This window comes from Gossypium hirsutum, chromosome D10 (genome assembly GCF_007990345.1).
Source record: "Gossypium hirsutum isolate 1008001.06 chromosome D10, Gossypium_hirsutum_v2.1, whole genome shotgun sequence".
Lineage (NCBI taxonomy): Eukaryota > Viridiplantae > Streptophyta > Magnoliopsida > Malvales > Malvaceae > Gossypium > Gossypium hirsutum.
The window spans coordinates 5,198,421-5,215,858 of NC_053446.1; the positions used below are offsets into that span (position 1 = coordinate 5,198,421).

The 17,438-nt window shown below is 34.0% G+C and overlaps 1 protein-coding gene across 3 annotated transcripts; it reads left to right on the top strand.

Moving 5' to 3' along the window:
• Positions 1–8,935: 8,935 nt before the first annotated feature.
• LOC107913860 (transcription initiation factor TFIID subunit 12b) lies at positions 8,936–16,685 on the top strand. Of its 3 annotated transcripts, XR_001688650.2 has the most exons (9): positions 8,936–9,727; positions 10,524–10,730; positions 12,030–12,617; positions 12,722–12,796; positions 14,388–14,466; positions 15,005–15,066; positions 15,357–15,392; positions 15,482–15,729; positions 16,430–16,685. XR_001688650.2 is itself a non-coding variant. In XM_016842522.2 (8 exons), the coding sequence occupies exons 1-8, from the start codon at positions 9,050–9,052 to the stop codon at positions 15,659–15,661; spliced, it is 1,905 nt and encodes a 634-aa protein (XP_016698011.2). In that variant the 5' UTR covers positions 8,936–9,049; the 3' UTR covers positions 15,662–16,685. The 3 variants fall into 3 exon arrangements, 2 of the variants coding, with proteins under 2 accessions (XP_016698011.2, XP_016698012.2); XM_016842522.2 differs by having other exon boundaries at positions 15,482–16,685; XM_016842523.2 differs by lacking the exons at positions 15,005–15,066; positions 16,430–16,685 and having other exon boundaries at positions 15,482–15,587.
• The last annotated feature ends 753 nt before the right edge of the window (positions 16,686–17,438 follow it).

Genomic DNA, 17,438 nt, shown 5'->3' on the forward strand with positions numbered 1-17,438 from the left:
ATATATATGCATATAAAAGTTAGGAAATAAAAAATGTATATGTATATAAAATGTAAATGTATATATATGTATATAAAAGTTATGCAAATAGAATAATAATAAATATATATAATATGTGCATGTGTTTATAAAAGTTTTTTTAAACAAATGTATGTATATATATTATTGTAAAAAAAATGCGTATGTATATATATAGTAATAATAATAATAATAATAAAACTAATATTAAACTTAATTAGTAAAACAAATGCAAAGGATTAAGTTGAAATCAAAACAAAATTAAAAAAACGAAAGCAAATTAAAACAAAAGGACAGATTTGCAAAATGCGCATAAGCTGAAGGACCAAAAGGGAAATTAATCCCGCCCTTCCTAAACGCTGCGCAGCATTAGATTAAAATGTCACATGAGTAAAATATTTGGGCCAAATTAAAAAAAACAATCAGACTTGATTAAAATGCATCGCAAAAGGAAGGGCTTAACTGCGCAAATATACCATTTAGGCCAGAACGCGTGGACCCTGCTTGCGGGTCGGGTCGACGCGCGGATCTGGCCTCTTAAACAGCGCTGTTTTACCTGTTTTAAGTAAAAAAAAGAAAAATTTAGGGAAACGTTTTGTTGTTTCCCCTGAAGCAGAAACTGTTTCTTTTAGGGTTTCTCTAACCCTTGGGTGCTGCCGTTCAGCCTCAACCCTCCTTCAACCTCCAACCGCGACGGGGCGACGAGGGTTCTACGGCGCTACTAAGGTAAGCTCTTGCTTTTCGTTTCTTTTCTTAACCAATCTGTAAACATTAAAAAAAATAATTGTAGTAAAGCGAATCAAACAAAAAAAAAGAAATTAACAGTGGTGATTCACCTTCTGTTTTATTTTATTCCTCACTATGTATTTAGTCTCTGTATTTCATCTCTTTTCCACCCCCCCAAAATCCCCCCTTTTACAGATTTTAATTGGCTTTTTAAAGCCATATTGAAACAAGAAAATAAAGGGAAAAAATCATTCTATTATCTGCTTGATTTGCGATTTTTTTGATTTTCTTGCCTATACTGCTTGTTGCCTTTTGCAGGTACATGCTTGGAGGAGCGCATGCGCGCCATTTGCGGCGGCGTGCGATGGTGAGATTGCTGCGGCGGCTACTAGGGTTTCTGCTATACCCTTTGTGTTTTTTGGGCTAGCAGGTTAGGGTTAGCAATTTAGGCCTTATTGGGCCGAATTATTTGGGCTATGTAAATGGTTTTTTAGCCAGGCCAAAATTGGCCTATTACACTCATTAAATGTATAACAGATAATCATAAGCACATATCATGGGATTCTATCAATATGAGGTAGTCAAACCTAAATAGGCTCCTTATGGAATTAGAAGTGTGTTCACATTAGGATAGCATTACGCTTAAGCTCGGGTGGTTGGTTTTGTTTGAGGTGGGATGCGAGGTCATGCTTAAAAAATCAATGCGTAGTCAACAATGCCTCTTAGGCTTGACACGTGTCTTCTTGACGAAGGGATATAACAATACCCCTCCCAAGTCGCGATGGAGATCATAAAGTGGCCTTTTGCGAGGCATGATTTGAGGGTCCCTTAAAGGCTTATCCATTGGAGAAGATGAAGCATCATAAAACAATTGTCATAAATTGAAATTCTTTTGGGGAGCAGTGGTCATGATGATGAGCATCTTGTTGGATCTGGTGTCCTGAGTATAGTATATTCGTTTGTAAATTTGTAATTTTTTCGAACAAACTGATTAATAAAATAATTCATGGATTACATTAATATATTTTATATAATTGTCCTCATGTGGTTTTTGCATGCAAAGCAAAATAGAAGCAAATATTAGCTCATTGATTGTCTAATTTTTAAACTAATACTAAGCGATATTACGTGGTCGGGTCGTAATACGGAAAGTAGGGATGAGTGTTCGATCAAATCGAGTGAAAACTTTTCAAGTTAATTGAGTTGATGAGTCCTATTTTATCATCCTAACTGAATTTGAATTTTTTTCAAATCGAGTCAAGTGAAATGGAATTCAAGTCGAGTCGAATCAAATCGAGTGAAACTGTTCAAGTTAAATTAAAAAAATTAGACATGTCAAATTATAATCTTATTACAATATAACTAATTTCATGTTAGAGCACATAAATTTGAAACCATATATATATTTGAAAACTTTTTCAAAGCAAAATAAAAAAAATATTTTAGTATGATAAACTTGAATCATTAATTCTTATTTAGGTCTCAAAATTATTATTCTAAATTTCTTTTAAGTTTTTTTTAACTTTCTTTATATATTTTTTAGAATTTTTGTTGAAAATTTTATAATTTTTAAAAAATATTTTTTTTTGAAATTTTTATAAATATTTTGAATTTTAAAAATTATTTTGAATTTTTTAAAATTATTTTGAATTTTTTTGTTGAGAGAGACCAAATTTTTCATTTTCAAACTTAACAAGGACCAAAAGGGTATTTACACCAATCTGTTATTCGAATTGTAAAATTCAACTAGATTTGAACTCGAAACTCGAATTATTTATTCGAGTTGACTCAAATAATTCGAATAACTCGATTCGGTTAACTCGAAATTTGAATTTTTTTCGTTTTTTTGAATCGAATCAAGTTTTGTTCATCCCTAACGGAAAGACAACTTATATTAGTAGACGAACTTAAACATGCCCTTAGTCTAATCGAAAATGAGCAAACCGATTGAAAGACTAATATGTCATCTACCAAGTCCAATTGGAGAGATGTCTTGTCTTGGGCATCGGAACTAGTGACTCCCTAACCTGTCATAATTTGATATGGCAAATTAGGTTTCCCGGTATACTTAAGGAGCTTATTCTCAAGCAAAGTAGTATCTTTTTTGTAGTTTTTTTTTGTAATTTTTAGATTTTAAGTTAATAAGTGTAAATGTATCGTTTTTACTCATTTAGTGACCCTATTTGGTCGATAGTATCATTGGGGGGCCTAACATGTGGTTGAGTGGTGTAGGGATGTGTTGGAGGTTGAAAACGAGTGAAAACGACACCAAAAGAAAGGGTATCGCGATATCCAAACCTTGGAATCGTGATACCTCCAACAAACTTGAAGATTGAATATCACCATTCTGTTGGGAAATGTGCCCATATTGTAGTAAACATATAATTGTTTTCTATGTATTTGAATGATGAATAGATAAATTTCACATTTCACTATTATGCCTTTTGTATTTTTTTTCTTTCATATTTTTCATGCATAGCGAAATTGGGGCAAGCACATATTAGCTCATTGATTGTCTAAGTTCAAACTAATGATAAGTGGCATTGTAAGAATGTTTATATTGCAAGAAAGACAACTTACTTCAACAGATAATCTAAACGAATTCGTAATCCCGTAAAAGAATCAAAGTGAGCATTTGATTCAAATATTGAAAATGATTATTATGTCGTCTACAATTCCAATTGAGGAGATGACTAGTCTTGACTATCAGAGCAGTTGACTCCACAAGTAAAGGCATAGATGTATTCATTGGAAAAATGATACATTGAACTGGACTCAATATAAATTAATTATGAATTTGTTCGTGAATTAGTTCACTGGTGACATTCATGGTGTGATTTACCTAAATCCCGAGTTAGTCACTAACCATGCGTATGTAACTCATATGCTTTAATATAAGTAGATGTTTATGCTCTAAAGATGATCGAGCCGATAGTTGGTATGTTGGGTACAGGATTTGTGTATAGCATGACTTTACTAGCAATATTGGAATTCATAGCTCAATTAAAGAGTTAATGATATCATCTCATTTCGAACGATCAATTTATCACAGTCATTTGTTAACAGTAGTCAAAGGAATGAAGGATATCATATGAATGTAACACACACATGACGAGGTCATGGAATAAAACAGTTAGATGAATTACTTTCATAAAGAGTATACAATAAGAAATTTTCAATCATGGTATTTTTTGTGGACTGACTCCATGATTAAGTAATTGTGAATTTTCTGAACGGTACTTTTGGGCATAATTACAATTACTAGAGTCTAATTGTATATCTCCAATTGGTCCCTCCGCTAGCTTAACAAAAGCTCGATTGGATTGCATTTGAATTAGAAGTAAATCTACGACTTTGGAAATAATTTAATTGAGTCAATTTATTCGATGTTGAATTAAATTGGGTGGTTGTAAGAATTGTTCAACTAGAGAATTTGATTAAAGAATTTTATTGAAAAATTAATTTGAAAAATCTAAGTGATTTTTGAGAAAATTAATTTTGATCAAGTAAAATCAAATTACTTGAAAATAATATGATATTTTTGGAAATTAATTTTTAAGTCATACAATTGGCCTAATAGGTAATTGAACTTGAAAATTGGACTTGAGGTCGTAAACTGGGCCTGAGAGCCCAAACTGAGACTAAGACCCAAAAATTGGTCGAATTTGACTTGATATGTGAAATCGAATTGACGGTCCAACAGGTGGCTAGACCGGACCAGTCAAGCCGTCACTGGCTGGGATCGAACTGACAGAAATCGAACCAGCTTAATGTGTTGACAACTGCGATGGTGGCATTTCGGTGGCCGACAAATGGTTGGCGACAGTGGTTCTTCGGTGGTTGAGTACTAGAGAATTGCACTTCTACTAGAACTTTACGTGAGCTTGAGGATAGCAGAAAACACTACTTGGTCGAAGCGTTCATCCTCGACGAATAAAAAATGTACAGTTTTGATTAAGTGTTTCTTATTTCAGATATCACAACCAAGTTCTTACTTTGGAATTTTTTTTTAAAACTTTGGTTTTTCCCTAAATTTATTTTTTGTCACGTTTTCCAAACCTAATTTTCCGACATCTTCAGTGGTATTGTGATATACACCCTCAAAGAAAACCCCAAAGTTCAAAACTGACCGGGGTATCACGATATCCTCTACTTGAGTATCACGATATCGATATCGTGAAGGGACAAAGTTAGATAAAAAAGGGTAGTTTTTATCCACCCGATGCACCAATCACATAAGGCTCGTGTAGGGGCAATTTTGGCAATAAAATTTCTTCTGCATTCAGCCTAAAATAACTAATTTTAGCCAATGAGAGAGGAGACACACATTAGTTTAGTTTTTAGTTTTAGTTTCTCTAGGTTTTCTATTAGTTTTTCTACAACTTTTCTAGGGTTTTTATTTTCTCTTCTCTTTTCCTAGTTTTAGAGTTTATTTTTCTACACTCCCTTTTTGTTCTTAATGTTAGTTAGGTTAGTTATCACTGTAACTTAGGTTTATTTGCACTCTCAGTCTATGTACCTTGGTTGTAAGGCATTTCTAGTTTTAGTTTAATGTATTTTGGTTTCTTTTACTTTAAATCGACTAAAGTTTGTTCTTTTATGTTTATTGATTTAGATTTTCTTGTTGAATGACTTCAATTTCATGTTCTTTAAGTTTCTTGCATAAAAATCCAAACTTTTATATTTTTCTTAAGCTTTGCTTTAATGGTTTCTTTGATTTTCATTTATATGTCCATTAACTTTATTTTCAACATTAGTAGCTAAACCTTAAAGGGGGTTGGTTGATAGAGATATGGGTAAGTTAATTTTTTGGACAAGGGATTAAATCGTAATAAATTTGACTAAATCGAATAGACCTCAAAATTTAGGAATTGACACCCTTAAGGGAATATCTAGACAAGTGAGACCGAGAAGTAATCTTTTTGTGCACCAATTCATTAGTCCAAAATTAACTTGTGAGATCGAGAGATAAACCAAATTAATTTGTCTAAGTTGGTAAAATTGAGATCGATGGATAAAATTGAGTCTCTTAGTAATTTAAGCGATTTAAGTCCCTCATTCAAAGACCGATAAACCACATCAAAATCTACCAACCATCGTTAGTCATTTATTGGTTAATCTCGTAGTTTTGTACTCTTTACAATTAGGTTCCTGGATTAGCATAATTAATTTTTTTGTAAATTTTTTTGTTATGATTTGTCGTACTATAAAATAATATTAGTAGTCGTTTAGATTTAATAGTGTACGCTATTTATCACTTAATCACCATCTCATTTGGGTTCGAACTCTTGGAAAACTTCGTGTTCTATCGGAACTATAAATATTACAATTGACCTATACGCCTGCAGTAAAACCTCACTTTAAATTTTCTTTATAAAATCATTTGTTTTATGCATATGTGCACACGGTTACTCCTAGAAGATAGAGACATAAATGTGATTGTATTGGACTGGACCTAAGAAGAATAAATCCTGAATCTGTTTATGGATTTTTTTCATTTGTGACGTTCAAAGTGTGACATACATTAATCTTGAGTGGATTACGGATTATGTATGCATGAATTGTATATTTTGATGTAATTAAAAGTTTGAGTTCAAATAAATAAGGAACGAAAAGCTAGTACGTTGGGTATATGACTTCTGCAATATGTAGCTTCATTCACAACAGTGTAATTCATAGCCTGAGATATGAGTAAATGATATCCTTTCATTGGCATTACATGGTTGATGAAAAGTAAACGTGGCCACACATTTTGAATAAAAACAAATGATGTCCGGTTCGAAAATGGTTTTATTCAAAATGTGTGGCCACGTTACTTTTCATCAACCATGTAATGCTAATGAGAGGATATCATTTACCCATGTCACGGGCTATGAACTCCACTATTGTGAATGACACTACATACTTGATCTGAAACAATTCATTATGGCAAGTTAAGCTCTTTTCAACACTTAACGAGCTTGTATTTGAGCTTGTATTTGAGTAATTTTTTTTATCTTTTTTATTCAATTTATAGATTTAGTAATTTTACCTTTGAATCTAATAAAATGAGCTTTTTAGTGTGTTCTATGACCTGTTAGGCCAATCAGGGCCTGAGGAGGAAACTAACGTGTTGGTTAAGTTTGCAGGATGACATTTTTAGGCCTATGAATTAGTGGACTACCCTGGATGTTGCAGCATTCAGAGGGGATGTTATTCCCCTGAAGCCCCATCGGGCTTCTCAAGTTGGATATGGTGCCCTAGGTGTAGTATATTCATTTGTACACTAGTAATTTTTTTAATAGATTGGTTAATAAAATTATTCATGAATTACATTAATATCTTTTGTATAATACCCTTATGTAGTTTTTTCATGTAAAACAAAATAGAAGCAAATGTAGATTTGCTCATTTTCGATTAGACTAAGGATATGTTTAGGTTCGTCTACTAATACAAGTTATTTTTCTGTATTATGATCTGACCACGTAATACTGTTTAGTATTAGTTAAATATTAGGCAACCAGTGAGCTACATTTGCTTCCATTTTTCTTTGCGAACAAAAACCATGTGGGGACAATATACAAAGTATTAACGTAATTCATGAATAATTTCATTAACTAATCTGTTCGAAAAAATTACAAGTGTACTTAAACGTAAATACTACACTTAGCGCACCAAATCCAACAACACAGGGGCAGCTTACGAAAGGTAATAAAATGACCCTGCTTCGGGACACATGGGGGAGGCTTACATAATATATTCACTATGCACAATACCCGTAACTATGATAATATTCATGTGACATAAAGAAAGTATGAGAGCATAAGAATATATATGATAAAGTAAGAACTATTTCAACAGCAGGGACTACAACTTTTATGTATAGAATTTGTGAAGGTTGCGAGCGTTCCATGTTCGCGGTATGTGAATTCTATCCAGCCGTTCGAGTTTATATGTTCCACATCCTAAAGCTACTATCACTCGATAGGGTCCTTCCCAAGTGGTTGGCAACTTTCCTCTTTGCCCAAATGGTTAGTTAGTTTCTGCATTTCGCATCACCAAGTCTCCCACCTAGTATTGTCTATTATGAACCCTTTAATTGTTGTATTGTGCCACTTGTTCAGCTCGCATTACCATCCAGATAGATGTTTTTTTCCCTTACTTCATCCAGGAAATCAAGATTTTCTCGGAGCTTTGCTTCATTGGTTTGATCTGCATAATGAACTACCCAATGTGTGTTAAGGCCAATTTCGGGTGGTATCACAGTTTCGGTGCCAAACATAAGATTGAAGAAGGTTTCTCTTGTCCTTGAGTGTGTATGATTCCCAAAGATCAAAGGTTACCTAGCAGCTCATCCAACCCATTCGCTTTTCGCATCTTCTACCTTATTTTTTAGTCATTAGAGGATTTTTTTTTCTTGGTGGCTTTCACCTGACCATCCGCCTCACTCTTAATAATAATATACACAAGGAGCCTAATCTTATTGCCTTGAAAAATGCACCAATTTGTCAGCAATCAAGATTGTCTGCTATCATTACCTGGGAAAAAGGTCCTTTTGGAGTTTGTGGTGCCTTTACCATTATCAGATTTGATCATGTAATCCTAAAAAAAAAGAAAAAGATTATTAGACTGGTTGGGATCTCACCTTATTGAAGCTACATAAAAAGTATAAGTATTAAAGTGAATGATCAGTTCTCACTCTATCCAATTTAATCCTATTCTAGTGACACTAGACACATTATCAAATCTTGATAGAATCCAAATTTAGTGATCAAAATAGATCTATTTATCAAAATTATAAACTAAAGTGAAAAAATTATATATATTAAAGTTAACCTAATTACTAAATTCATAGGTCAAAATTTACATTTCCCTATAATTCAATAACTTAATTAGAATGAATGTATTAAAATTGGGGAGGAAGGGATGGGGTTGCGGATTGTAACTAACCTAGATAAAGGTATTAAAAGATTCGTGACTAAATCCGGAAATTGGAGCAGTGAAAGCGAACGAGATTCATGCAACATTCCACAAAAACGACAGTGTCTTAGATACCTTAGAGTTAGTCACACACAAAAACCTTTGCTGCTTCAATGTTATAAAGTACTTTAGACCCATGTTTTTGACTTTTGACTGCTTCTATCACCCAATCAATTCCTTTTCTTTTCTCTGCTTACGTGTACGCTCCAGATTCATTCTCTTCGTACACTTCTTTTCTTTTTCTTTTGTTTTTTTAATAGAAAACGGAATTCCAATTTCACCTTCAATTAGCAATTTCAACTTGACGCAGAAACCATTAAAAATCACCCAAAAAAGAAACCCGGGAATGGCCGAAACGACTGCTGCTGTTACTACTACTACATCTTCTACGCAATCTCCGAATCCCATGATGATGGACCCTTCACAACCGTCATCGTCGGCGATGCCTACACCTGCACCGCCGCCTCCCACGGCGGTGACTACGACTTCAAGAACGTTAGCGCCTGCACCTTCAACGAATTCCTCAATTCTTCCTCAAAACAACAACAATCCTTCTCCTTCTCCTTCCATTGACCCTTCTTCACTGCAAAATCAACAGCAGCAGCAGCAGCAAATCTCGCAAATTTTGTCTCCACCTCTTCCCCAACAACAACATCAACAGCAGCAGCAGCAACAGCAAACACAGCCAAATGTTGCAGCTTTATCAAATTTCCAAATCCAGCAATCCCTTCAAAGATCTCCATCTATTTCACGCCTTAACCAACTCCAACAACACCAACAACAGAGCCAGCAGCAGCAACAACAACAACATCAGTCTCAATACAATAATGTTTTAAGGCAAGGGTTATATGGGCAAATGAATTTTGGTGCGTCAACTTCAGTTCAAGCTAACCAGCAACAGAACCAGCAGAATCAGCAGATGGGCAATCCCAATTTATCAAGGTCAGCTTTGATTGGGCAAGGTGGTCATTTGCTCGGTGGTGCAGCAGCTCAGCTTAGTTTGCAGTCTGCGCTTTTAGCTTCGGTATAAATCTTTTTAGAGACTCTTCTGGGAAAAAAAATAAATTTTCTAGCTTTTGAAGGCATTTTCTTTTCGTTTATTCAGTGATTAGAAGTAAGAAATTTAATGAATTTGTTGCTATTGAAATCAACATCTTTTTGTTTGGAAGTGGGGAAGTAGTTTAGAATTATGCAGTTGCTATTTTGGTTACTAGTTTGACCTTGAATTGGATGACTTATTGATGCTAAATTGTTTCTTCCTCTGATGATTGTTTTTTCTTGGATATAATTTTCAAAATTTGATGCAAGTTCCATATTGATTTTCTGAAGAATTTTCAAGGTGCGATTTGCATTTTAAAGTGTTTTTTTTGTCTTCTTTTGCTTTTCCTTGCCATTATGTTAGTTAATGTACTTGAGATTTTATTGTCAGCTAAAGTTGGGATTTATTGATGATTGATGCTTACTGTTGGTAACTGTCTTGAATCTTGGTAACTCAAGTTTAATTGGTGCTCGTGAGTGGTTTCCTTGCTTATTGATGGTAACAAATGCACTATTTCTACTCCTTCAGAATTTTGAAGTAGCTAATGGGTCCAGAGCAATTTAAATTATGTTTTAGTCTTTTAACCAGCTAAAGTTATATGATTATGTTGATGTCTGGGGATAAACTTAGTTTTCATTTTAAATTTGTAGTAATGAAAATTTTAATGGTAATAATCTAACCATTGCAGAGTATATTACCGGATAGGGCTTAATAGAGAAAATTCTAACTAGTTTCATGTTTATCTTGCTTATTCTAAAGTCATTTGAGTTTTTTGATGTAGCCGAGGCAAAAAGCTGGAATGGTGCAAGGATCTCAGTTTCATCCAGGAAATCCAACTGGGCAATCTTTGCCAGGGATGCAGGCAATGGGGATGATGAATTTGGGCTCACAACTAAGGGCTAATGGAGCTCTTTATGCACAACAGCGGATAAATCAGGGACAGATGAGGCAGCAGTTATCACAACAAACTCAACTGACATCTCCTCAGGTATTGTCTCTTCTGATGATGATGTATTGACCATTTTCCCTTTAATGAGTAGAGAAACTAATGCTTTTTCTCTTTCATTTTATTTGTTCTTTATTAAGTCATTGTCGTCGGTAGGTGGCATTCATTTTGTTTATCTAATGATATGAAGGTTAAATTCCACACTCGTATAAAGATTTACTATTTATTTTAGTAAAAGAATCTTTGTGATGTAATTTTGAGACTTCAATTCGCTTCACAAGATTAGTCTTTCTGCATCATGGTGGTCTTTACTTTTGGAAAAATTTCTTTTCTATTCTTAATATCTGCTCAACTTGGATCAAGAAAAATTCTAATTAGGTGTTGTAACTGCAAAATTTCAGATTTAGGTTGTTTATACTTTCTGAAATATGTACGGGAATAAAACTTAAGAAGTGAAACAGAAATTGTTTCATCTCCTTGGATACCCACCATGACAACAATTTTTTGAGGTTATTCCAAATTGTGTTTTAGTAACTGTTAGCAAAGTTCCACTATTCTATATATTTATGGTTAACTATGTTTAAATTCTCACGGCAAACAACATTTTTCTTTTGGTCTAGACTTTAGACCTTGGAGGTAATTTGAACAACCTATGAGACATACTCCTTCACTTTTTTTTAATGGAAAATGAGATCTTCAGTTGTGACTTACAAAAACTGGATGGTTATCACCTTTCATGACGTTCATCTGAACTTTCTTTCCCTTTACATGCAAAGATAATTGAAGGTGTAAGTAAAGGAGCATGAACTTCATCATTTTTGAATATCTTGGCTGCTAGTGAAGACTTGGAAATGAATGCTATAATTTTGAAGTTAAATAGCCATTCATATTGTTTGATACACTTCTTTCTATTGTAATTTGGCACAATTAGAATCTTATCTAAGATGTTTTAACAGCTTTTACATTTTCTGCAAAGAGATTTGAGTGTTGATAAATGATTGCACATCTTTTGGTGTATGATTAATGATTATTTGTGTTTGATTCCCTCAAAATGCTTTTATTGGTGATGACCTAAATTTCTTAGGCTATACTGGGGAAATGCAAGATTACCTATGGCATCCTATTTTAACTGCTAATAAGCTAAAATAAAACCAAATATGTTAGAGTATCCCTTTAATTGCCTTTTATTTTTGGACCTGTCTTGTTATGCCATTGCCTCCTTTTGTGAAAATTTTCCGTGTGTAAGTAATATTTAAGTGGTTCTGTGATGAGGTTTCAAAATGTCTTCAATTAATTTGTGCGCATTACCTCAGTATGCAATATCCACTCTGTAAACTACAGGTTCAAAGCTTACCAAGAACATCTCAAGCCTTCATCAACTCTCAGTTATCAGGGCTGGCTCAGAATGGACAGGCAGGTATGATGCAGAACTCTCTCTTGCAGCAACAGTGGTTGAAGCAAATGCCGTCCATGTCTGGCCCAGGCTCACCCTCACTCCGCCTTCAGAGGCAATCACAGGTCCTCTTGCAACAGCAACTGGCATCTTCTTCTCAGTTGCACCAGAATCCTATGTCCTTGAACCCTCAACAATTGTCTCAGCTCGTACAACAGCAGTCACAAATGGGGCATCCTCAAATGCAGCAGCCACAGCAACACCAGCAACAGCAACAGCAACTACTGCAACAACAGCAGCTACAGCAACATGCTCAACAACAATTACAACCACAACAACCACCATTGCATCAACCCCAACAGCAGCAGTCTCCTAGGATGTCTGGACCAGCAGGTCAGAAAACTCTCAGTTTGACAGGATCACAGCCTGATGCAACTGCATCTGGTACAACCACACCGGGGGGAAGTTCGAGCCAAGGAACTGAGGCGACCAATCAACTTCTTGGAAAGAGAAAGATACAGGATCTGGTTTCACAGGTTTTTCCTGCCTTTAACTTTTTGTTTTTTCATTCTTATTTCATAGTTCAGATGGTTTTCTTCTTTTGTGGTGAATTGTGACATTATCTTTTGGCTGTGCTTAGGTTGATTCGCAAGGTAAGCTTGAACCAGAAGTTGAAGATCTACTTTTGGAGATTGCTGATGACTTCATAGATTCTGTAAGGCTCTACTTTAAAGGCTTTATATTTACCTTTCTGCGTTTAGGGTCATGGCTTGGGTATATGCATCTGTCATTCATAGTTTTTAGTTTCTGGTGGTCTTAACCTCAAATCATAAAATAAATAATGTCAGAGGCTCAGCTGTTGTAAGTATAGATGATACAGAATTGGAGCGAAGAAACGGAAGAAAGATCAAATTCAAGTTGTTTGACTCGAAAAGGAAAGATTTGGATTTGATCTGAAAAGAAGAAATAAATGAATTTAGTAATAAAGAAATTGAAAACAATAAAAGAAGAAATTTGAGAAAAAAAGAATAAATAAAAATCATAAATAAAAAAAATAGAAATTAAGAAAACAAAGTGGAAAAATATTCAAAATAATAACTAAATAGTGAAAATATAGATTAAAGTAAAATGGAAGATGGAACGATAAACCGATGGATATGATGGAGGATAAATGTCCAATTGAACCCTTTTGAGATATAAATCCCAGCAAACTCAATTAATGGCTCTAATCAATCCTCCAAGAAAACAACGCAATTAATAGCTCTAATCAACCCTCCAAGAAATAGTCTCTGGCAAATTGAAGGGTGAAGAATGAATCGATAAGAAAACCACTAAAAATCACAAGAAAGAAATCTTGCACAATTGAAAACTTTATTAATGAAAAACAATTGTCTAAATTGTGTACGTTATATATAGGCTAGATAAATAAATCTAAATAAAACTCTTAAGTATATTAGAACTCTAATTAATTCGGAATAATAAAATAATAAGATCTGATAAATATAATATTGAGCTCGTATATAACAAAAATTAATTCTAAAGCATGAAGCCAATATGATTTAAACTCGAATTAAAAGCCTGAAACTCATAATTCTCGTCATAATCCTGTCTAGAAATTCTGCTCGCGCAATCTTCATTAAAACGATCATAACTTGAGCTCCCGAACTCAAAATCAAGTGATTCAAAGTGCATTTCGAAGCTAAGAGATAGATCTTTGAACACCATGAGACATCTTAACTAAGAAATGTCTAGATCCCGTCCAAAAAGTCGTCGCAAGACTGATGATTTCTCAAACTTGAAAATTGGCAGTTTCTATAAATGGAATTTAATAAATTTCACCCCATCTGTGCATGTATCAATAGACATGGTTAGCCTTGGGGTATTGTTGATGTTAAATGTAGCTTGAATATTTTTGGAACATCCTTTAAGAACTCCATGAATCTCTTCCTGCAATGTTTTGTGCTTAGCCTGAAGAGAAACTGAATGTTTGGGCTCGAAGTGGATGGATGATATTGAGTTTATCTAAGTTATTTTATTTCTATGAATAGTTATAGTACGGAAATAGTGTTTCAATTTGTAACTTTGTAATCAAATTTTAGCTTTTCTATCAGTTTGTGGCAACTAGCCATTACTCACAGCTATACAATTAAACTGTCCATATGCACTGTTGTCTTATTTTTTTTCCTTTTCAGTCTTTCTTCTTATTCTTCTTTGTGTCCTCCTTAGTCCTTCCATTCAGTAGGTTCATCAGCTGTTAAGTAATAATCTTCTTTGTTTAGAGCTTACACCTTTTCACTTGTTTTCAGGTGACTACATTTGCATGCAGTTTGGCTAAGCATAGGAAATCGTCAACATTAGAGTCCAGGGATCTCTTGCTACATTTAGGTTTGTGCTTCACTATTTCGCATTTATTTGGAAGAGTTATGTGTTGATGTTGTGATATTTGGTTACTGTTCTTATGTTTTATTAGATGGGATAAATTTTGGAATATCTAGGTTTTGCATGTTTTGAGGTTGCCATACATAACATGTCATATAAGCTATTGTTTGCCATGATGAACCTTTGTTCTCTGATTTCTCTCTTTTACATAATTATGCAAAGTTACTTTGTGTTTTCATATAAGTAAGAAAACGCAAGTTTAAGCTTACAGTTACAAGTTACAACTATATACATCCTGTTGCTGGTGGTCAGGAGAATTTCAGAAACTTACTACAATCCATGCTTAATCTTTTCCTTCCAAGAGTTGCTTCCAATGCACTATTATGTAAATTTTGATAAATTATGTATTACTTTACTTCCAATAGTGCAGTATGACAAAAGAGTTTAGATGTCGAGGCCCCATAAGATAGCCTATTTTAGTTTCTTCATACTTTAAGTGAAGCCAATGGAGCTATAATGGATGTTATACATGGGATATTTGCAGAGAGAAACTGGAAATTGCCTGTTCCTGGATTTTCAAGTGAAGAGCGGAATCAAACAAGTCCAGTAAGCATTTCTGTTTGTCGTTTATGAGATAGAATTGTCTTCAATGTATGTGAATTCCAATTTCCTTTTCAGGGTTAGGAACTCTTAGTTCAACACCTTTCTTTGGTAGTCAAAATATAGTTTCTGGATATTTGTCTTTCACATTTTACATTTTACTTTGCCCGATAGATTGAAACCTTTTGAACTATCTTCCCTGGTGCACTTTTTGCTTTATATGAAAGACTTTGTTTATTTGCAAAAGAAGAAAGAATACAATTGACGATGCTGAATTTTCTTTTTAAAACATGCAGTTATCAAGTGACCTCCACAAGAAGCGTCTTGATATGGTGAGTGAAATTTTGGTACAAAAGCATAAAGTATACCTTACTCTCCTACAGCATTAAAACTTCTACTTTTATGCAAATTACTTGATTAGGTACGAGCGCTTATGGAATCATCACAGCCTGAAACAAATGCAAATAATCCTAAAGAAATGATACGGCAAGGGCTTGGTAACCCAGTCAGTGCAAACCATTTATCGAGACCTTCACCAGGTTCTGAGCAGTTGGTTTCACAAGCAGCTGGTTCGCAAATGCTGCAGCAAATAACTCGGTAATAACCGACAGAATTTGTCATTCATAATGTGGACCCAATTCAACCTGCCTGTCTATCTGGATATCATAGGTTAGTAATGTGATTCACTTTAACTAATGGTTTAGTGTCTCCTCTTCCATTTGCCAGTCTCCAAATATGTATTTATTTTATTGTCTGTTCACCTATGTACATGTTGAGCATATGGAATCCATGCTAGGATGTATCACATGTCTACTACCTTTTTATCAATGAGACCTTATTCTCCACATAGTGGAGCTATGAGCTTGAAGGAAAAAATACAGGCATAGTATGATGGAAAATGGGCTTGTCTTGCCTCTATCTTTCCCGGGATTCTTAAGCCTTGTTCAATTGTCGTCTCACTTAACTCATCGAGTAGTGATTCTAATTGAATGAGTGGTTAAGCTCATTCAACCAGTCAAATGGGCTAAACTCTGATTTTCTTTCGAATGAGGGGATTTGGCTTATCAGCTGGCCCTACTCGTCTTTACTCGCAATTGTGACAACCTGCTTGAAGCAGTATTAGTAAACTCATTACAATGTCATCTTTTTAGTCTAATGAACCAGATAGAGATTAATTCTGAATCATGCCTAGCTGCTAAACTTCCCTAAAGACATAGTTCGATGCTGTCTTAAATCATACTCCATCCTAAAGACATAGTTCAATTCTGTCTTAAATCATACGATGATGTCCTTAAATATTCTTGTTGATATGGTCAATTATTATAATCATTCATTTCGTAACTAGCCTTGTGAACTGCCTTCTTTGCAGGTTATAATATATAGTTAAAACTGAAGCTTTTAAGCTGTAGTGGATTGACAAAAAGAAAAGGTTGTAATTACTTGGTTAAGTATCAGAGACATGATGGAAGTACAAATGATTTACACCATTTGATCATCTAATTTATCATTTTCTATTCATGATTTCTGTTGGTAACTGGATTTAGGTTAGTTTTCATGATTGTAGTTGATCCCTCATTTGGGTTTTAGACAATATATATATAGGTTGTCAAAAGCACATTGATTCAGTGATTGAGTTTCCATCTATTGGATTCAAAAGAAGAAACGGTTTTTTTTGGTCTCCGACCTTTAGTTATCTGGTAATCACAATGGGACTCAAATATATTATTTAATCATGCTTTATTCTTAACGTGAAAATATCGAATTTTAAATTAATATTTTAAAAAATGATATTATTTAATCATGCTTTATTCTTAACGTGAAAATATCGAATTCTAAATTAATATTTAAAAAAAATTACTCTTGTACAATCATTTTATTTTGAATAAGGATTTGTATGCAAAATGAAACCTATCGGTAATTTTCAATTAGTAAAAAAAACCATTCGATCAGTAAAAAATATCTTTTCTTGATGGATAATTGTTGAAAGTCCTGGCGGGATGCCAACAGTAACCTCCAAAATTATTATCACTCAAAGAACATTAACTTAATTTATTTTAGAAGAAATCATTTAAGTTTCATAAAATGTGATAATCAAACTAGACAAGTATCGCAGTAGAAACCCAACACTTTGCAGAAATCCAATAGTAATTCAAGGTTTGTTTTATTTAGGGATGGAAACGGGTGGGGTGGGGCAGATCTTTACAGGTAATCCGATCTTACTCTTAAAAAGAAATCTGTTTTGAATTTGAACTGAAAATTAATTGAAAATTAAATTATTCATTGTCTGGATAGTCTTTTCGAGAGGATGAGTTCATATGTAATCTTACTTGTTCAAGCATCTTCTAAATTTATCACATGTCTTGTCACGAATGAAAGTA